We start from the raw sequence: 20,286 nt of genomic DNA on the forward strand, positions 1-20,286 counted from the left end.
GGATTACTACATTGTAGTAACCTCAAGCACCCAGAGAAATGGAGAAATAAAGTAACGTAACGAAAGGATAACTATATTAAATGTTAAATATATTGGAAAGCTCCACAAACAATACCGGAGCAATGGAAACGCGGGCCAACCAAATATATAAGGACAAGTCGTAGCGGGCTTTCCTAGAATTTGTTCTTTTCTTTGAATATTGCGAAAGTATTTGACACTGTACATATACTAAACTATCATGAAGCATCGAGATGATCTTGGTCCTATGGCTGGCAGTGGAACAATTGCTGCAGTACCCTTGGAAACTCAAGATGCACCCACTTATCTTTTCACGTTGTAAGATATCATTGTTGTATTAATTGATTGGAGAGAAGATTAATCATTCGCACAGCGGAGATTCCTACACCCAGACCGAGTTCACTGTTGATGGTACACAGCCATCTACCACAAACCCGATGGGAAACCCGGCACTAGGCAAGTGCTATTCACCTGAGTAAGTAGGATTGATATACTCATAATACCAAATAGGGACTGGCACAACGAGCGGCGGTATCAATTGGGTCGGATACCTGACCACTGTATATAATGCCTCGCCGGTACTCAGCTACAACTTCGCCGTCGGAGGAGCTACAATCGACAACTCTATTGTCGACACCAAGGTCAAGGATGTGACCTCACAAGTCCGGGACTTCGAGTTAGCATATAGCAAGAAGCCTATATCTGCACCGTGGTCTTCGGATAATGCAGTGTTTGGATTCTGGATTGGGATCAATGAGTATCGTGCCTTAATACACCGTTACCTGTTATGGTCTAATGTTTTCAATTTGTAGCATCGGCTGGGGCCATCAAAATACTCAACCTAGTGTACTTGTGCCAACATTGATGACTCAGTATAGATTCCTCATTGAAAAGTTATATGCGTCTGGCGGACGGAAGTTCCTTTTCCTCAATGTGCCGCCTACAGATCGGAGTCCTATGGTCATCAAAGAGGGACCGGAAGCCATCAAAACATACGCTACGTGGGTGAAGGCTTACAATGACGGTCTTCAATCAATGATCAATGACTTCAAGTTGAGTCACAATGATGTACGTTTTCATCTCTTACGTTGTTTTCATAAAACTAACCTATCCTTAGACTACTATCGTTCTGTACGACACCTGGTCCTTTATGCCAAAGATCCTGGACGATCCTCAGGCATATGGATTTCCGAATGCCACTTGTTTCAATGAGAATGGCACCTCCTGTATTTGGTGGAATCATTATCACCCCGGGCAGAACTATCATAAACTACAGGCAGCGGATATGATTCAATACTTGCAGCCTCTCGGTGCTTGGTAGGCTGAACAAGGCGGAGGGAATAGAGGTGGGGTACATGAGGTAATTAAAGAAGAGATCATATATAAATAAATGACAGACATTGTGAGAAACCCTCAACGTGGCTGTGGATAGTTACATACATAGATTAATGACTAGTTAGGAGTAGGTCTACCTCGTATGATAGACGGACTTAACGGACTTAGCGTATTGCATTTGATTGGCCCGGTCGAAATCTCGCACGAGTTCGGACAAACTTGACGGACGAACATGTATGAGAACTATTCAACGACTGTGGACTTCTTTTTTGTTCTTTTGTTTAAGATTACGTAGGTAAGATTTGAGCTCCAGGGGTGCGTCGGGTCTTCAGTGCTGTTGGGCCCCTTTCTCTGTCGTCTTGTCTTACTTCTGACAACTCCCTAAAGGACGACGATGCTACACGACCTACACCGGTCACTGACCTGATCAGCATCTTTAGCAACACAACATCGACATATTATCTTATAATCGCCCTTTTGTTGTACAGGTTAAGATGGAATCCTGGACGGACCAAGAGCCGGCGCGAAAACGGATGAGAAAGGGGACTAGAAGTTGCACAGAGTGTATGCGCCGGAGAATGTCTGATATGACCGCGCTAATAGCGTTCAATTATAGGTCGGCGGCGCAAGATTCGATGCACATTCCACCCCGACCGCCCAGAAGTCTGTAATGAGTGTCGGTCCAGAGGCATGAAATGTGTTGATCAAGAACATGCGGTCATTACCCCTCCATCATCCGGCTACCACCGGAACTCCCAAATTGGTGAACAACCATACAGTCTTCGCGAGCGAGTCGCGCACCTGGAGACTCTTGTAGAAGGCCTGACCAAGCGCCTAGATCAACGGGACTCTAGCACTCCGCCTTGTGAGCGCCATGGGATAAATAATTGTTGGTGTCATTCAAATGTGTGTGGATTGATGTAGCGTGACTGATATTATTACCCAGCGGACGATATAAGAGCCCATTCAAGGTCACTAGCTACCGAGCCAGACGAACTAGGCCCATCCAGTGGCCAGATTTGCAATGCACCGATACTCCAACTGTTTGACAACTACTTCGTGAGCCGCCAAGAGGACTCGTCGAACAATGATAAATTCGCTGGTGTTCAAGACATGTCGCCAAAGGCCGAAGCAGTGCGTGCAGAACTCCTGTCTCTCCTTCCTCCCGCAGAGGATATGGATAAGATAATCAACGCGTCCCTCCATTGGTTCGTGTGGCAAGACCATCTCCCAGAGGTGTTCGATCGACATGGCGACAGACTCGTTTTTAATGACAATTGTTGCGATAATCTAGTGGCTCCCGCCGAAGTCGCTAAGGCACTCCTGTGTCTATGTATTAGTGCAAGTCATGCCCCGTCTGAATTTGACTTTGGTGCTTTAACCGTTCCCTTGGAACCTCAAAAGTTCGCTGATCGATGCATTGAGATGGTGGACCGGTTAATCGTCCGCGATGACAACTTCGCGGCTACCTTGCCCGGTATAGAATGTCAGATGTTGCTCCACAGGATTCACTTGACTGATGGCCGGCTCCGGAAAGCTTGGCTGGTGATGCGTCGGGCGATCGAGTTTGCCCATTTAGCTGGAATGCACCTGTCCACCAAGGTTCCAAGGCCAGGCGACTCTTTTTATGAAAGGCGCTTGAAAATCTGGTGTTCCCTGGCAACATCGGATCGATTCCTGAGTTTGATTCTTGGCCTGCCTTATGGTATCAGCGATCAATTCTTTTTACCACAGACGCAGCAACGTCTCAATTCAACCTTATCTGCCCCCGAACAATATCTGCTACGCATTGGCATCATCACGGGGCATATGGTTGACCGAAACCAAGACTCTTCTAAGATGACCCTCGCAGCAACATTAAAATTGGACCAAGAGCTGCAGGATTCTTGGGAATCTATGCCAAGTCACTTCCAAGCCGCAGAGCCTTGTCAGGGCGAGCAACGGGAACATTATATGGAGAGGATCCCGTTGCAGTTCATGTTCAAGCTATTGCGTGCTTTTCTCCATCTACCCCTGATGCTGCAATCTCCCCATGAGTCTCAGTTCCGTCCCTGCCACACGACCGCCATTCAATCGGCAAGAGAAGGACTCGTGCTATACAACGTCCTTCGATCCAACATCAAGCCCTATTTGTGCAAAATGATCGACTTTATGGCCTTCACGCTATGTCTTCTTTTGATAATTCACCTGCAAGGCTATTCCGATGAGATCCCAGATCAAAATAAAGAGCAAGACGAAAAAGACTGGGATATGGTAAAGAAGGTTGTTGGGATCCTTCGCCAGGCGGCAACAGAACTAGGAGGCTCAGTTGCTGCCGAGTCTGCGAACATCCTTGGCGCCATCCATGACACCAAGAATTTCGAGCGCGATTGGAGCAGCATCTCGAGTTGCAAAATTACAGTGCCCTATTTTGGTACTATTACGGTCGGTGCAGGAGCGAAGTTCTCTACGGGTCCCCCCAAAAGCAAGGAGCAGACATCGGTAGTATTAGGCACAATGGGGACGGAGGCTCCTTGCCCGGGACAATGTCCTGGTGAGCTCTATACGCCGCCAATGTCTGACCCTGAAGGTGCACCAACTGCAAACACTGATGTCTTGAACGGTGCTCCCCTCACACCCACGATGGCGTCTGGATATCCAGACGAGTCATGGGTTTCGAGGAGTGAAACAGTGACAAACCCATATGTTGGCCTGGAGCTCAACGCGTTTAGTGGACTGTTCGATGATTTTGGGCAGTATATGTGGCCAAATCATAGTGTTGACCTCGGACTTGATCAGGGCTGGAATCTGAACTGGTCAGATGGTGTGCCCCCACCATGAACTTAGATACCCCTGTGGCTTTACTTAACTGTCTGGAATCTGTATATGCTGTAAGATAGAATGACAATATATGTATTGGGTCAAAAGAAATGAGATCTTAATATTCTGTAAAATGAAATAGAATAGATTAAAACGAAATCGAGAAATCAATAAATCAATAAATCAGGTCCAGATTGGTCTAGAAGTGACGTTGCCGGCCCCGGGGGTTAAAGGGGTTTATGTAAGACTGTTTTCCCCAGCAATCGACCTCGGGACTGATCATCTCGATGAACCCGTGAAACGACCTGGTGATCCCTTAATCCTTCCTATTTTCCCGTTTGATTAGTCTGTTCCAAGGTTGCTTTTTTCCAGTTGCATGGTCCTCTAGATCCTAGCATATCTTTCCTATTTCAACCCGCTCTTGCCACCTCAACACCTCCCCTCAACCAACATACACAGAGCACACGAAGATAAATATGGCTGAACGACGCCCCTCGGGGTTGGAAAGGAGTCCAACTGCGCCGTCGATTCTCTCAAATGGCCACTTTGCTTCGATCGGCGCCGAAGGCGATACTGCCTCGTATGAGCACGGCGTGCAGGTGATTGATGGGAATAAGGAGTTCAAGTATGCCCACCTCCCTCTGTTATGGTTCATCTAATTATGAGGCTTAGATGCTAATCGCATCACTATAGTCCCAACCTGTCCAAATACCTGTCCCTTGAGAATGTCACGTCGGCTGGTTTCAATTACCATCTCATCTCCGTGTTTGGTTCGCAATCCACCGGAAAGTCCACACTACTCAATCATCTGTTCGGTACCGAGTTCTCCGTGATGTCGGAACTAGAGAGAAGGCAAACAACCAAGGGTATCTGGCTGTCGAAAAACAAGAAGCAGGGCGAAGCTGACGCGGTGGAGCGCATGGCTGATAACATCTTGGTCATGGATGTGGAGGGAACTGACGGTCGCGAGAGAGGCGAGGATCAAGACTTCGAGCGCAAGAGTGCGCTCTTTGCGCTTGCGACGAGTGAGGTCCTTATTGTCAACATCTGGGAACACCAGGTGGGATTATACCAAGGAGCCAATATGGGGTTGTTGAAGACCGTATTCGAAGTGAATCTGCAACTGTTCCTCAAGGATAAACAGTATGTATCCTTCTGATCATTGTCTTCTCTATGCGTTTTGGGTGCTTATATCTCTACAGTACTACCCACCGGTCCCTCCTATTCTTCGTCATTCGTGATTTCATCGGTACCACGCCACTCAAGAACCTGCAGAAGACATTACTGGAAGACCTCTCCCGCCTCTGGGATACTATATCAAAACCTGCGGGCTTGGAGAAGTCGACAATTCACGATTACTTTGATTTCCAATTCTACGGACTGCCGCACAAGAGTTATCAACCTGACCAGTTTGTGACGGAAGCAAAGAAGCTTGGCCTGCGTTTCCGGGAAGGTCACCGAGACCCAAAGAGGGATGCCTTGAAGGGCGAGTTCTCCGAAGGAGGAGTCTTCCTCCCCGAGTACCACCGCCGCATCCCGGCCGACGGATTCTCGCACTATGCAGAGGGAATTTGGGATCAGATCGTCAACAATAAAGACTTGGATTTGCCCACACAGCAGGAGCTGCTTGCGCAATTCCGTTGTGACGAAATTTTGCGCGAGGTAATGATCGGCTTCGATGAGGCAATCGTCGCATTCGAGGATAAGCAGGCCGAGTCCGTGCGTGTTGGCGCGCCTGAGGTCCTAGGGGGACTTGGTGCTGCCATGCGTGCTGCGCGCGTCAAGACCCTAAAGAATTTTGAGACAGAAGCTAGCCGATACCACAAGGGTGTTTACCAACGGAAAAGCGCTGAGCTTCAGGGCAAGGTCGATACCCGCCTCAAGGCACTTTTCCACGGCCAACTGTCGGCAGCTCACAAGTCTGGGATTAGCGACTTCAGTGATTCCGTTAGTGCTGCTGTGAAAGACGGCCAGAAGAAGGGCGGTAGCTACGACTTCGCCGAAATCGTCACCAAGGAGGCCCAGTCTTCGTTGGAGAAGTTCGAGGAAGTCGCTCGCTCCACATTGGTGGATGGAGCCTCTTGGAGCAACTACAAGCAAGAACTATCTTTATATAAGAAAGAATTGGATGAGGTCAGCGCCCGACTGCGCCGTGATGAAATGAGACGTCTGGCCACCCGCGTCGAGCGGTGGGTTCAATCTCGTCTGGGTGAATCTGTGGGCCTTGAATTTAATGCTCTTGGATCTGGAAGAGCTGGCGGCGGTGCCCCCGAGAACGGGGAGAAGCCTACAGAGAAAGACTTCTGGGATCGGATCTGGAACTTGTTTGAAGAAACTGTCCTAGACGCCGAGCGGAGATTCACGGACCGTGCGAGTAGCTTCGATGCTAGTATTGATGAAGTCGATGTCGGCCTTTGGCGACTGCGCCGTAAGTCTTGGGGTGTTCTCCGGGCCAAGATTGAGGAGGAGATGATTGAGGGCAACTTGCTCCTCAAGCTTCGGGAGAACTTCGAGGACAAGTTCCGCTATGACGAAGCCGGCGTGCCACGCATCTGGCGCCCAACTGATGACATCGAGGGCATTTACACCCGCGCGCGCGAGTCTACCCTGACTGTGATTCCTCTTCTATCTCGTTTCCGCCTGGAAAGGACTACCGCCCCACCTCCGCTTGACCGATGGATTGGGCACACTCCAAGCACCGCGACACCTGCGGATGAGGAAGATCTGGCTCCCATTGGGGGTGTGGACGAACATGAGGGCAAGAGTTTGGAAGAAGAGATGACAATTCTTAGCGACACGAAGCGCCAAGAGCTCACTGTGCGATTTAAGAAGGCCGCGGACGGTGTCTACGTCGAGGCCAAGCGGAGCGCCATCGGCGGTATGACCCAGGTCCCCTTGTATTTCTACGGTTTGTTGCTGGCTCTAGGCTGGAACGAAATCTGGGCTGGTAGGTTTTCATTGATGAATCCTTCACTTTCGCATATACTGACTACTGACGTAATCTCTAGTCCTGCGCAACCCGGCTTACTTTATCCTGCTATTTGCGTTTGCCATTGGCGCATACATCACCTTCCAGCTCAACCTGTGGGGTCCCATGCTAAAGATGACCGAGGCAGCCTCCCACCAAGCTCTGGAAGAAGGCAAGCGCCGCCTGCGCGAGTTCCTAGAATCCTCCGACACTGGCCGCCAGGCGATTGCTATGTCGGCCGGGGAGCGTGCTGGATCTTCGAGCCGAAAGGAAGAGTATGAAATGTCGGATATGCGAAAAGGCGGCTCGAACGCTAGTGACGACCTGGATGACATGTAATTTTTCTTGCCTGCTATACTCTGCTCTTCTGGCGACCACCCTGTACTTTACTTTCTGCGTTCTGTAGCTTCTATATATGCATACAACAATGGACTTTTCACTACATAGTATAACCTCCTCGGGTAGAACAGGAGATCTGACTTTGATTCGATCACGATTTGAAGGTTGTTTAGCTGCAGTACAAATGTAGATTCATCCAGTGGGACCAGCGGGACCAGCGGGACGAGGGGGGTTATACTCGTAGGTGGAGACGTGGTGCCTTCCACACATGGTTTCAATTACCTCATTAGGCGTCCCAACATGGTACGCAGGAGTGGAATGACAAAAAGGTCTGGATTCCTGAAATACCGACACTAGCCGACACATAGGGCGTGACACTGGAGCTGGGACCGTCGCAAAATGGTCATATTCTGAAGAGGCTCAGGCATTTAGGCCTTGTTCTGCTTGGTTCGACTAAATTGGCAAGGAGCTTTGATTGCGGGGGTCATACCCACGTCAAGGGACCGGACTTCCTCCGAAATGAGGGGTATCTATAACTGGTCTAGCATGTGTGGCCGATTTCACTACGAAGATTGGCTTATGCTATTTGAAGTCCTGAAGTCGTTCACTAATCTACTTCCCCGATCCCCTCCTTCCACCCCAAACCATGTCCGGCATTCCCAATCTCCCAGAGACATTTGATGATCTCCCCGACAAGCGTCGGTTCTGGCCGGGAGCCGCAAAGTCAGAAGAAGAAGGACTGGGAATGCTCCGCCTTCTAACGCCTAAGGTAGTTGCTCAAGCTACCCGAACACAAATCCAGACCGGCGAGCGAGTATGCTTAAACTGGAACATGGAAAATTTGAGCCCACCAGGTAAAACAAGGGCACCTGGCCGTTGAATAAAATAAAATAAAAAACCACAAGACTCACGACTCGAAAATCCAGGATTCGGGCGCAAGCCATTCGAGCACCGCGTCAAATGGGTCGCCGAGGGCGTCGCTTTCGACGACGAGTACCACTTCAACCCACAACAATCATCCCAGTGGGACGGCCTCCGACACCATAATGCGCCAGCGCCAACACCAGAAGACCAAGACCGACGTCTTTTCTATGGCGGCACGACCGCAGAGGAAATTTTAGACGAGAACTCGTCGCGGATTGGCATCGGATTTTGGGCAAAGAAGGGCATTGCTGGGCGCGGCGTGCTAATCGACTACGTCTCCTATGCGGAGAAGAAGGGCATCAGTGTAAACGCGCTAAGCCGACAGATGATCTCACTAGATGAAGTGCAGGAGATCGCGCGCGAATGCAATATCAAATTCCAGAAGGGCGATATCTTTTTCTTGCGGGTTGGCTTGCCTGGGACGTGGGAGCGCATGTCGGCCGAAGATCGAGTGGCTTACAGTCAACAAGGTATGCCGCAACATGCTGGAATCGAACAGAGTGAGCGGGTGCTGCGCTTTATATGGGATAATCATTTTGCGGCTGTTGCGTCCGATGCTGTTAGCTTCGAGGTTTACCCGGCTCTGAACCCAGAGTTTGATTTGCATCACCATCTTCTAGCTGGTTGGGGTATTCCTATTGGGGAAATGTTTGATTTGGAAGTGTTGGCTGCGACGTGCAAGCGTTTGGGTCGTTGGAGTTTCTTTATCTCGAGTAGTCCGTTGAACTGCACCCGGGGAGTGTCTAGTCCGCCTAACTGCATGGCTATTTTCTAGTCACATAATAAGTAGTGTCAATCCAAGGGAATTTGAAGCTATGGGCGGAAGCTCTTTTGCTCTGCATCCTCCTAGTACCAGGGCTCTATATTTACTACCAACCAACCTCAACCTCAACCTCAACCTCGACCTCGACCTCGACCTCGACCTCGACCACCACGACCATCACGACCATCACGACCACTCACGTAAAATGGAGTAGCTGACAAGTTTCCTACAAAAAAATTCAAACCAAGAGCATTTATTTGATGGCTCCTGGAATTATTAGCGCGATAGAAATAGCCTGGTGCTCACACAAGACCAATGTGATCATGCCTTGCATTTCCGTGGATAGTTTCTTGTTGATGGGAGGGGTGGAGTATGATTCTCGGTGACGGTACTCTAGAAATATATATACATGTAATAGCTTGATTTGATGGTCATATTTCGGTTTTGTTCTCTTATGGCTCAGATTCTTCGCACCTGATGCTTATACCAAACGCTTGAGTTGGGAATTATACAACTGGTTTGCTAGACAGACCACCTCCAGTCAAGCCCAATTGACAATCATATACAATCAGGCAAGGCTTGCTAGAATTCAAGCTACAAGTAAACTGGAGAGTTGGTAAAACCTGTACTTCATTCTTGTGAGAGATCAACATTTACCTGCCAAGACTGGTTTGATCTTCCCATACTCATTCCAACCCCTTTTCCCTTCCCTCCAGTGCCTTTGCATCTTTGCTGCAGAATACTAAATACTCAATTTAATCCCTACATTCCACATGTCTGAAAAGGTCGTGTGAAGACAATGTTTACCCAACCACGATCGTCGCGTGCCATTGCTTCTTGGGAGCTACTACTTAAAACGCCATGAGAGGCAGTTCCCCGTCAGATTCCTCAACCTAAATATTCTCACACCATCGACACTCTCTTTGACGCCTTTCCTATCCGGAAACTTACTTTCTTTGCCAAACAACCACATTCCTTGATCAAGATGCACTTCTCTAAGGTAATTCCACCCTTGAATGATACGCACTCCGATGTATACACTCGGCTAACACACCACAGACCCTTGCCACCGCGGCTACCTTTGCTATGACTGTCTACGCCGGCTTCCCTGTGGCTAGCGTCAGCTTCCAGTCCTGGGAGAAATGTGACGTTGGCCATCCCGCACTTGGCGAGCCCAAGTTCTCTGTCGATGTGAGCGTTACTCCCGCGACTTGTGACAAGACCACCGTCAACCGTGACTGGAGTATCAACAACTATTCCTTCCACGCACGCATGGACACCAAGGACACCAGCTCCTGCCACGGTGTGATCGTCTGGAACAACGACGGCTGCTCTGGCGAGCCTGTGCACTTCCTGCCTTTCCAACACGGACCCTTCTCCGAGGGCCAGTGTCTCCCTGATATCCTCGAGCCTGGCTTTGTCTCCTTCAAGCTGGCTTGTCCAGGTTTCCCCTAGAAGGTGGAAATCTGGCTTTCTGTAATGATGACTGTCGGGGATATGGAGACCTTGGATTGGCGATGGATACCTACATTCTTTTATCGTCTATTTTCTCTTATGTATTCTTAGTTGGTTTTGATTCACGGATATCTCCGTAGTATCACCGAGTACTTCCTGGGCTATATTCCCCATGATAGTATACTTGATAGCATAATGTTTCCTAATGCCCAGAACCATCAGTCATTTGCTGATCTGTTACAGAAGCTCATCTATAATCCATCCCCAAAGCAGATATTGTATTTCTAACTTCGTCTCAAGCCTATATGTGATGGAAGGAAAGAAGAGGGGGAGGGGGCTTCTTAGAAGTACATGGTTCTTAGAAGTACATGGTCTAACAAGCAATCAGCAAATGAACGTAGAACCTTTACCTCCTTGGGGCAGAATTTGACGTTGCTTTCGTCTACTTATCCTATCTACCACCCGGACTATACTAGGTCAATATCTGCAGCGGTGATGTTGACCTCGAACAAATCATACATTCCCCGGCCTCTGCTACCGCGGATGCTACTTTCATACTTCTTGGGCTTCATCATGTGCATCGCTGTGATTTCTGCCTCTTTAGTCTTCCGGCTGGAAAGACGCTGGGAGTAAGTCGTGCTTGGATGATATGCCACTCGGTTGCTTGCCATGAATATAATGTGGAGGATGTGCAAACTGCGCCTGAGAATAATATTATGAGGTTTACGTATTGGTACTTACGTGCTACTGCACATTCGTGAGTGAAATACCCCGAACAGTGATTTTCGAACTTGGAAGCATCTATGTTGGCTATGAAGCAAACGTTCCTAATATACAGGGGTATCCCGTAGTATATGCACAGCTGAACGGATCAGACACCAGCTATCGAAATTGAAGAGATCATGCACGCTCAATCGTGAATTGCAAAGATACCTCCCATTTTTGGCCACCGGTGCCATACCCCCCGCCCAGCCTGTTGCGAATCAAGCTGGTTATCTTCTCCCGTAACCGGGCAAGATTATCCTCAGAGCCGCTGACTCGGAGCTTGAGGTTTGCCATACATAGCCCATAATGGACCTGCCAAAATCGGGCGTCATCAATCCCGAACACAGCAGCATCGGCTTCAATATCCTTCATGACATCAGAAACTCCTTGACCGGAGTAGGACATGAGAAGCATAGAACCTAGAGTCTTCACCAAGCGAGTTCCTAGGAAGCACATTGAGAAGGCAATGGTGCCAGACAAGAGCTTATCGAGCCAATCATATATCCGAATTGAGACCAGAGGTAAAAGCAGCAGCAGAGTTGAACAAGAGAGGGTGAGGAAGTGGGAGGGGTTGCTCAAGACCGATGGAAGGGATTGGATATACCCAAATCGCATAGCCTTCCCAATTCGAGCATGGTTCTTGAGACCAATTGCCGACACAAGCGTCGATGAAATGGCTAGAACTGCAGTCACGTCCACACTACCTAGAGAAACCCGATCATGATCATGCTGATGATGAGGCTCATGGCCAGACTTTTCGAGGAAATGTTGTATATTGTGGGAGATAAGATCCATTCCCATAAACAAAAGAAGCACAGCCATCGCGAATCCGGCTAGAACTTCTGCACGTTCAAGACCGAACGGGTGGCGGATAGTCGATCTTTTCCAAACTTCAAAATTACCCAGAACATCAACTGCAACACACAGGAGAGCCCCGAGTGAATCAAACAGAATCAGATGCGACAACGCTGTCATGGCGAGGGACCCATGTGCGGTCCAGAGTGTGTACGCCGCAACGAACATGTGGCATAGACTCCACCAGAAGCGGGTCTTTTGATCCTTCGACATGCTAGATCGGCATTCTTTCAGTGTTGGCATGGGTAGGGAGTTCGGAAGGGCTAGGGGCGCGCGAGGAGGAGGCTCGAGGAAGATCTGGTGCGAGATGCTACTGTGTTTGTACTTGTGGCCACGACGTTGTCCCATGTTCTAAAACACAAGAGAATAAGTTAGCACCACCACCATCACAGGTCATCCGCGAGATTCAACCCACCGATTTGATCACTGGGCTCTTCGCCATAACAGTAGTGTTGAAATTGAATGGCCCGGCGGGGGATGTGTCGCCCAAGCCATTCTCCATCGGTGTCTCTGCATATTCAGGCGAGGTTGCCAGATTAAACGAGGACTTCGTGGGGCTCAAAGTATCTCTGCTTTCAGCATCCATGATACCTTTCGGAAAGGAAGCTTTAAGCGGCGATAGGGAATTGCGATCGATCGGTATCCCTGAGTTGATCTGGGAGGCATGTTCGTCGTCCGCTGGAGGAGTGGGAGTGCGCGGCGGGATAGGGAGAGGAAGGTTCGAAGCCATCGCGCTGGCTTTGCGAACAGAATGCCTTTATTAATTGGTGATTGCTATGTACATACACATGAGTACATATGACGGTCCAGGCTGGGGCTATCAACCCCCCGAACGAGCCCCGGTGTTTCTGCCGATCATCACGTGGGCGGCCTAAAGGCACCCGGAAACCTAAATGCCTTAGCGCATTCTTGTATCTTGGACCCTGGATATGAGAGATTGAATGCATTGTATGTTGATGAGGATTATTTAAACGAAAAGAGGCGACAGAGTAGTCTTAGTAGTTCCCGATGTGTTTAAATCTTATTCGATACAAGCCTATTACTTGCAGAAACATGCACAAATACGAAAAACTTCATTGGTTGTGATACCATAAGCGGACGTGGGGACCCGGGGGCCTAGTTTCATACTGGCGGCCATTTTTTCGACTTGTGTCTCAATCACAGATATAGAGGGAGGGAGGGAGAGAGAGAGAAGTAGTTGCTGTATGGCGCATCATATGGAGGGGTTTAGGTAGATGAGAGATTTATCTGGAGAGTATCTATCTATATATATATATATATGGCAAATATCCAAACTGGTTCACCATGAACTACACAGACCCCATGTCTCCTCTTTGTTTAATAAACCAATAAACTTTAACTGATTTCGATAAAAGAGGTATAATAAGAGCAAAATTTTGCTTGTTTGAAGAAAAGTCGGGGATACAGATCTGGTATATGAATGAATGAATACCTGGTCATAAAATCAATTTGCTTCTCAACGCTCAGCAATAATTTACAAATTTATACTATTTCAATATATCGCTTCAACTCCCTATAATCGAGTTAGTATTTCATTCATCGGTAGCACAATATTTCCGACTTACCAATCAGTCACGGCTTCTCTCCAAAGACCCAATTCATGCTGTCTTGTGGCTGTGAAGAAGTCTACAAACTCTGAACTCAGAAGCTCCCGCGCAATGCTCCCTGGAGCAGAGAAGCGGTCCAAAGCCTTGTCCAGAGTATTGGGCAGAAGCTCTGGACGGTCCCCTGGGGCGCGCGCAGACATCGGTGGGACCTTGATCTCGAGTTTCTTCTGTACACCCCTCCAGCCCGCTGCAAGGATGACACTCAGCGCATAATGGGGATGCAGATCAGCTCCAGGAATGCGGACTTCAAAGCGTGTGGCACCTGGCTTGCATACTGGTGGTGTGATAAGACGGATTGAGGCAATCCGGTCCTCGAGTCCCCAGCTAATGTGCACTGGCGCCCAATAGTTTTCAACAAGGCGCTTATATGAGTTCACAGTCGGTGCAAACAATGGCATGATATCTGGTAGAGCTTCCAGAAGCCCAGCGAGGAAATGACGTCCTGTTTCGGAAAGGTGTGCGATGTCGGACCATTGAGGGTTTGCCTCAGGTGTCTCTCTTGCAAACAGGTTCTTCCCATCATTGTCAGCAAGTGAGATGTGGATGTGTCCGGAGCTGCCTGGCATGCCTTGCATGGGCTTAGCCATGAAGCATGGCGTAATGCTGTGGTCAACCCCCAGGGATTTGGTTAAGAGCCTGCCGACTTGTTAGCTCTGGAAGCAACTGATGATTTGCTGTATTCGGAGCTCTTACTTGAACAATGCCACTTTGTCTGCCATTGCGCTAATCTCGGAAACCTTCAAGGCCTGTGTAAAGTATCAGAGTAGTTCATGGAACGACTGGGATGGATGACATACGGCTTCATACACACCGGGCCCGCCCTCAGTGTGCCATCCTTCAATTCCGCAGTTGATCTCCGCACTGGTATTGAAAATATCGTAGAAGTACTTCTTGTTGACAACCGGTCGCGTTGAGCTATAGCAGAACATGCCAGCTGTAATTGGTCGCAGGGCACTAGGGGCATTTTTCTCTAGGAAAGTAGCAAGGTTGGGATGCTGGGAGCCTGCACTGCCATATCCGTCTTCGGAGGGAGTCTGGAAATTCATAAATTCAAGTTCGACTGTCTAGTGTCAGCTCTTCAGATCCCTTCGCCAGATTTCTCTGTAACTTACCTCCAGCTAAAGCATGAAACCCCTCTCCCGCAAGCTTATCGCACAGACTCCTCAACATACTCCTCCCATCTGCAGAAACTGGGCGTGCATCATCAAGGAATCGTACTAGAAAGAAAGGGATGTTTTCTTCCCATGGGAGACGGCGGAACGAGTTCAGATCTGGAACAGCCAGGAAGTCTGCGTATCCTGATTCTGGGGGCGCGACCCGTGCATCGGTTGTCCATAGCATATCGTGCATATCCCAACCGAAAAGAGCTGAGCTGAAGCCGAATCCCTTTTCCGCAATCCCAAGGAACTTCTCCTTGGCCATAACCTTACCACGAAGCACTCCATCGCTGTCGATACCTGCGACCTTGACTTTAATGTCATCGGCGAGAAGGGTGGGGAGTGATTCGACAGTGATCATGGTGGGTGTGGTCATTCTGAGAAAATTTCAACAATTGCAGCAGGACTAACTAACGAAGTCCAACAGTTGGGGTTTCAATTGAAAGAGACATATTTCGCCGGCCCCTGTGGCTTTATACAATTGCGCGAATAGTGGATTGTAAGGTTGCGGGTCCAACATGTGGTCAAAATGAGTGCCGCGCATCTCTCAGGCCGCAAATAGTCCCGCGCGGTGCAGACGATAGCAATTTCTTTGCGAAGTACCCCGTACACGCAAAAACAATGGATACCATGGAGCTATGACTATCACGGACTTGCTCCGCGGTCCGCGCTGTGGGGTTGTAGATAGCGCGCTTATCCTGTTATCCTGTCGAACTGATTGTGACACAAAACTGGAGAGTCGGACTTGAGATTAAATTGCATTAAATGGGTTCATTATTCATTGAGAATCTAAATTGAAAGTACACGTATCCAGTATGGCACTCTCTATTCACATTCACGTCGCCATTCTCGTGTGTGACACGCCCATCCAGCCTGTTCTCACAAAGTATGGCGACTACTTCACGATATTCCAAGCCCTTTTGAGGCAAGCCTTTAAGGACTTGGAAATATCTGAGAAATTCAAAGACATCACAGTGGAATTTAGTGAACACCAGATGGTGGACAATAGCCGATTTCTTGATCTAGAGAAGGTCGATGCCGTTCTTCTGACTGGAAGCAGTACGTTACCATGAATTTCAATACCCGGATGGAGTAACATTTGAACTAATAATTCTGGGTAGAACATGATGCCTGGGCTGAAGACCAGTGGATTTGTGACCTCACAAGCAACATTCGTGAGACTGTTTTGACACACAAGAAGCCCGTGGTTGGGATTTGCTTCGGACATCAGATTCTTGCTCGGGCGCTGGGAGCTCGAGTTGGCAGAAATGAAGCTGGATGGGAGATTTCTGTCGAGAAGCTTGCTCTGACTGAGGCAGGGAAGAAACTGTTTGGAAAGGATACATTGGTAAGTGAAGAAACACCCGACCAAGCCCAATCGAGCAGAATTCTGATTAAATACAGAGTATTCAACAAATGCACCGGGATATTGTCTTTGATACTCCGATCGATTGCGTGAATATCGCTACAAGTCCAAAATGTGAAGTTCAAGGTCTTTACTTGCCCAAACAAGTGCTGTCGGTACAGGGACATCCGGAATACAATGAAGGTATCATGTCATGTCTGCTTGAAGCCAGACACGATAACGGGATATTTGGCGATGAACTGTATAAGGATGGGTTATCCCGAATGGGTGAATCCCATGATGGGTGGTTGATAGCGAAGGCAATTGCAAGATTCATAGTCGATGCGAAGACCAAATAGTTTAAGCAGATACAGAATAAAGTGTTATTGTTACAAGATTGAGATACAAAAGAATAATAGTACAACATGTATGTAGAATGTAGAATTAAAAAAATAATAAAAAAAGGAAGATAAGGTGTCAGATCTGCAACCGCGCCACCGACTCCGCGCTATAAAGTGTCCCTCCTCGCCCACCTTCGGAATTCCACTCTTTTTTCCAGACCAGATACACAACCTACACTATGTCAAACCAAATTCGTACCATCTGCCCCTCGACCCACGAGGTCATTTTTGACCAGCCTGGCACTTCACTCGAAGAAGCTATCAAGGTTGCTGCTGCCTCAAAGCAAGCCTTTGAGTCTTACAAAACAACCTCTCTGGAGGACCGGAAAAGAATTGTGAAACAAGCATTGGACATTATTGAACAACGCCGCGATGATCTGGCCAAAGAACTGACTGCGCAAATGGGGCGACCCATCCGGTACTGTGCATCAGAGATCAACACTATGCGTTTGCGCGCCGAGTACTTGATGGATATTGCTGAAGAGAGCCTGTCCGATCTCCCTGGTCGGCCAGAAGCCGGCTTCCGGCGAACAGTCAAGCGTGTTCCCGTGGGACCAGTGCTTATTGCGGGTGCTTGGAATGTGAGTAAACACTCTTATCGAAGTATCCACAGACTTGCTCATCGATATGATAGTATCCTTACCTGACTACTGTCAATGCTCTTGTCCCGGCACTTCTTGCTGGTAATAGTGTTATATTGCGCCCTTCGCCGCAGACCCCGCTATTTGGAAACAGACTACTCGAGATCTTTACTGAGGCAGGACTTCCCCCTCAGGTCCTTCAGGTCATTCATATTGGAAACCTGGATGTTTTGGATCAGGTGGCACAGATCCCTGAGATCCAGTCTGTCTCATTTACTGGATCAACTGCAGGTGGAATTAGACTTAGGGAGGCAACCGCCCGACACATCAAGCCCGTCAACCTCGAGCTTGGTGGAAATGACCCCGCATATGTTCGTTCAGATGCCGACGTGAAGCACGTTGCAGAGCAGCTTGTGGACGGAGCTGTTTTCAATTCCGGACAGAGTTGCTGTTCCATTGAGCGGGTATACGTGCATGAGAAGATTTACGAGGACTTTGTTTGCGCTGTGCAGGAGGAGCTGAAATCGTGAGTATGATCACATTCAAAAGTGTATATCTCTCTGACATTCGAATCAGGTATAAACTCGGTGATCCGCAGGATTCAAGCACAACTACAGGCCCTGTCATCTCAACGCAGGCCATGGAGAAGATCACTGCTCATGTGCAGGATGCAATTGCTAAAGGAGCCGTCAACTCTACTCCCCAGAACCTAAGCTTCGATGTGGCGAGCAATCCTCAGATCCAAAAGGGCAACTTTGTCTCTCCGGTTGTTTTGACCAATGTCAACCACACCATGGCTACAATGAAGGAGGAGACTTTCGGTCCTGTGATGCCAATCATGAAGGTCTCCAGTGATGATGAAGCTATTACATTGATGAATGACAGCGATTATGGCCTGACGGCGAGCGTCTGGACGAAAGATATCACTCGCGGAGAGGAGTTGATCGATCGCATTGAGGCCGGTACGGTGTTCATTAATCGCTGTGACTATCCAAGCCCGGTAAGACATCTTTCCAACTTTTTAACCGACTTATTATTGGTTCAATAATGCTAATATTGGACATTAGGACCTTGCTTGGACAGGCTGGAAGACCTCGGGTTTGGGTTGCACCCTTGGCCCGCGTGGATACGATGGATTCGTGAAGCTGAAGAGTTTCCACATCAAGGATGGCTCGGCATGAGTAGACAGTTATTAAGATGATTAAATAGTGATATAAACTAGAACAATTCAAGAAATTTCAATATCATTGGTTTTATTCAACTATTCCTCAATCTGAGCCTGTCTCCTACAACTTTAACTTAGAGCCGTTAAGACAAGGATCAATTATAGCCCCTTGAAATTTGTAATTGAGATACATATGAGCTCTTGAATATCTATGGAGATCTGAATTACTCATTATATTGCATGAAGCTCATCCAAATAGCCCCACTATAGCGCGGTCCCGGACCGCGCTGCCTTAAGCCCGATACCCCACCAAAGATAGTCAACGATACGATCGGACTCTGCCTCGTGCACCTGAATAGTTGAAGATCTACCTAACAGCTACCCCTCATGCCCCGCGTGTTGAGCTCACCGCGCCAGCGGGGTAGTAGAAGCGCGATAGAGCTTTGAACTCATACCACCTTTTTTTGTGGATCGAAATGAGAAAAAGGGAAAGGGGGGTTATAGCGCGGTGAGTCGCGTGGTTGGGTCTAATTTATCATGTGGGTTGGAAATCGGTGGGAGCTGGTCCGATACGGAGACTGTACAGTGTAGATTGGAGATTGGAGATTAGAGATTGGAAATGGTATAAATTCAGGCCTTTACCAAGGCCCTGCCCTATGCAGTCTTTTTTTCTTATTCATTCTTGTCAACCGCTCAAACCGTTGCAGCACACTCTCCCATTCTCCTCAGCCCCTTTTATCATATAATATCACGCATACACAATATCAAAATGGTCGGCCGTCTTGAAGGCAAGAATGCTATTGTCACCGGTGCAGCTGGGTATGTACCTCTATCCACCTATGACAAACCAAACAATAGAAGGCACAACTAACAAATAGCAGAGGTATTGGCCTCGAAACCACAATCCTTATGCTCCGCGAAGGCGCCTCGGTCCTAATGGCCGACATCAGTGACGCAGGCCTCAACAAAGCCCTATCCAAGGTGGAAAGTGTCGTGCCTGCCTCAACCCGCACCGGAAAAGTCGAAACCAAAGTCGTCGATGTCTCAAACGAATCCCAAGTTGAAGCAGCGGTCGCTCATCTCGATGCCTGGGGTGGACTGGATATCATCTTCAATAATGCTGGAATCATGCACCCCAAGGATGGAGATTCGGAAGAGTGTCCCGAGGATATCTGGGACCGCACAATGAATATCAATGTGAAGGGTGTGTGGTACGGCTCAAAGCATGCTGTGCGCGCATTCCGGAGGCATGGCAAGAAGCGCGCTAGCGTGATCAACACTGCTAGTATGGTTGCTCTGGTCGGCGCTGCCACTCCGCAGTTAGCGTATACCGCTAGCAAGGGTGCTGTGCTGGCAATGACCCGGGAGCTGGGTATTGTCCATGCCCGTGAAGGGTTCCGATTCAACTCGCTGTGTCCTGCGCCTCTCAAGTATGTCGATATTTTGCCCTTTCCCCCATTTAAACTTTGGATGGAACTGACATTCAGATAGTACTCCTCTGTTGCAGGATTGGCTTGGTGATGATAAGGAAAAGCGCTTCCGTCGTGAGGTGCATTTCCCTAGCGGTCGGTTTGGCGAGGCGATTGAACAGGCCCATGCGGTTATCTTCCTTGCTAGCGATGAGAGCAGTTTCGTGAATGCTACTGACTTTGTCGTTGATGGTGGCTTGACAAAGGCATATGTTACGCCTGAGGGTCCGGCGACTGAAGCACCGAAGAACTTAGCTGCATGAATGGGTGGGGAATTTGCTAGTTTGTACATAATATGAGTAACAGAATGACGATCAAC

At 48.6% G+C, this 20,286-nt stretch overlaps 11 protein-coding genes across 11 annotated transcripts; 8 read left to right on the top strand and 3 right to left on the bottom strand.

Moving 5' to 3' along the window:
• Positions 1 to 238: 238 nt before the first annotated feature.
• Positions 239 to 1,339, top strand: N7487_005181 (SGNH/GDSL hydrolase family protein; the record flags this gene model as incomplete). The annotated part of the gene is made up of 5 exons (XM_056872928.1): positions 239 to 336; positions 392 to 474; positions 529 to 775; positions 831 to 1,086; positions 1,136 to 1,339. The coding sequence occupies 5 exons, from the start codon at positions 239 to 241 to the stop codon at positions 1,337 to 1,339; spliced, it is 888 nt and encodes a 295-aa protein (XP_056730648.1).
• Positions 1,340 to 1,847: 508 nt separating this feature from the next.
• N7487_005182 (uncharacterized protein) lies at positions 1,848 to 4,173 on the top strand (the record flags this gene model as incomplete). Its single annotated transcript, XM_056872929.1, has 3 exons — positions 1,848 to 1,917; positions 1,970 to 2,218; positions 2,300 to 4,173. 3 exons carry the CDS (start codon positions 1,848 to 1,850, stop codon positions 4,171 to 4,173), a joined length of 2,193 nt encoding a protein of 730 aa, XP_056730649.1.
• A 375-nt stretch (positions 4,174 to 4,548) lies between these two features.
• On the top strand, positions 4,549 to 7,459 carry sey1 (dynamin-like GTPase SEY1; the record flags this gene model as incomplete). The annotated part of the gene is made up of 4 exons (XM_056872930.1): positions 4,549 to 4,777; positions 4,846 to 5,295; positions 5,355 to 7,099; positions 7,161 to 7,459. Exons 1-4 carry the CDS (start codon positions 4,629 to 4,631, stop codon positions 7,457 to 7,459), a joined length of 2,643 nt encoding a protein of 880 aa, XP_056730650.1. The 5' UTR covers positions 4,549 to 4,628.
• A 646-nt stretch (positions 7,460 to 8,105) lies between these two features.
• N7487_005184 (uncharacterized protein) lies at positions 8,106 to 9,158 on the top strand (the record flags this gene model as incomplete). Its single annotated transcript, XM_056872931.1, has 2 exons — positions 8,106 to 8,313; positions 8,365 to 9,158. 2 exons carry the CDS (start codon positions 8,106 to 8,108, stop codon positions 9,156 to 9,158), a joined length of 1,002 nt encoding a protein of 333 aa, XP_056730651.1.
• Positions 9,159 to 10,131: 973 nt separating this feature from the next.
• N7487_005185 (uncharacterized protein) lies at positions 10,132 to 10,601 on the top strand (the record flags this gene model as incomplete). The annotated part of the gene is made up of 2 exons (XM_056872932.1): positions 10,132 to 10,146; positions 10,206 to 10,601. 2 exons carry the CDS (start codon positions 10,132 to 10,134, stop codon positions 10,599 to 10,601), a joined length of 411 nt encoding a protein of 136 aa, XP_056730652.1.
• Positions 10,602 to 11,068: 467 nt separating this feature from the next.
• Positions 11,069 to 11,356, bottom strand: N7487_005186 (uncharacterized protein; the record flags this gene model as incomplete). Its single annotated transcript, XM_056872933.1, has 2 exons — positions 11,069 to 11,303; positions 11,343 to 11,356. The coding sequence occupies 2 exons, from the start codon at positions 11,354 to 11,356 to the stop codon at positions 11,069 to 11,071; spliced, it is 249 nt and encodes an 82-aa protein (XP_056730653.1).
• A 145-nt stretch (positions 11,357 to 11,501) lies between these two features.
• Positions 11,502 to 12,951, bottom strand: N7487_005187 (cation efflux family protein family; the record flags this gene model as incomplete). Its single annotated transcript, XM_056872934.1, has 2 exons — positions 11,502 to 12,572; positions 12,637 to 12,951. The coding sequence occupies 2 exons, from the start codon at positions 12,949 to 12,951 to the stop codon at positions 11,502 to 11,504; spliced, it is 1,386 nt and encodes a 461-aa protein (XP_056730654.1).
• A 773-nt stretch (positions 12,952 to 13,724) lies between these two features.
• On the bottom strand, positions 13,725 to 15,431 carry N7487_005188 (glutamine synthetase family protein; the record flags this gene model as incomplete). The annotated part of the gene is made up of 5 exons (XM_056872935.1): positions 14,962 to 15,431; positions 14,647 to 14,909; positions 14,543 to 14,595; positions 13,808 to 14,485; positions 13,725 to 13,755 (listed from the first exon to the last, which is right to left on the bottom strand). Exons 1-5 carry the CDS (start codon positions 15,380 to 15,382, stop codon positions 13,725 to 13,727), a joined length of 1,446 nt encoding a protein of 481 aa, XP_056730655.1. The 5' UTR covers positions 15,383 to 15,431.
• Positions 15,432 to 15,809: 378 nt separating this feature from the next.
• On the top strand, positions 15,810 to 16,710 carry N7487_005189 (type 1 glutamine amidotransferase; the record flags this gene model as incomplete). The annotated part of the gene is made up of 3 exons (XM_056872936.1): positions 15,810 to 16,065; positions 16,128 to 16,354; positions 16,411 to 16,710. Coding segments are annotated over 3 exons (783 nt in total), but the record flags the coding sequence as incomplete, so codon positions are not given.
• A 221-nt stretch (positions 16,711 to 16,931) lies between these two features.
• N7487_005190 (aldehyde dehydrogenase family protein) lies at positions 16,932 to 18,514 on the top strand (the record flags this gene model as incomplete). The annotated part of the gene is made up of 4 exons (XM_056872937.1): positions 16,932 to 17,333; positions 17,387 to 17,859; positions 17,910 to 18,333; positions 18,401 to 18,514. The coding sequence occupies 4 exons, from the start codon at positions 16,932 to 16,934 to the stop codon at positions 18,512 to 18,514; spliced, it is 1,413 nt and encodes a 470-aa protein (XP_056730657.1).
• Positions 18,515 to 19,267: 753 nt separating this feature from the next.
• Positions 19,268 to 20,230, top strand: N7487_005191 (oxidoreductase, short-chain dehydrogenase/reductase family; the record flags this gene model as incomplete). Its single annotated transcript, XM_056872938.1, has 3 exons — positions 19,268 to 19,317; positions 19,380 to 19,928; positions 19,990 to 20,230. 3 exons carry the CDS (start codon positions 19,268 to 19,270, stop codon positions 20,228 to 20,230), a joined length of 840 nt encoding a protein of 279 aa, XP_056730658.1.
• Between the last annotated feature and the right edge of the window lie 56 nt (positions 20,231 to 20,286).

This window comes from Penicillium crustosum, assembly GCF_028827405.1.
Source record: "Penicillium crustosum strain IBT 35664 chromosome Unknown utg000002l_segment0_segment0, whole genome shotgun sequence".
NCBI lineage: Eukaryota > Fungi > Ascomycota > Eurotiomycetes > Eurotiales > Aspergillaceae > Penicillium > Penicillium crustosum.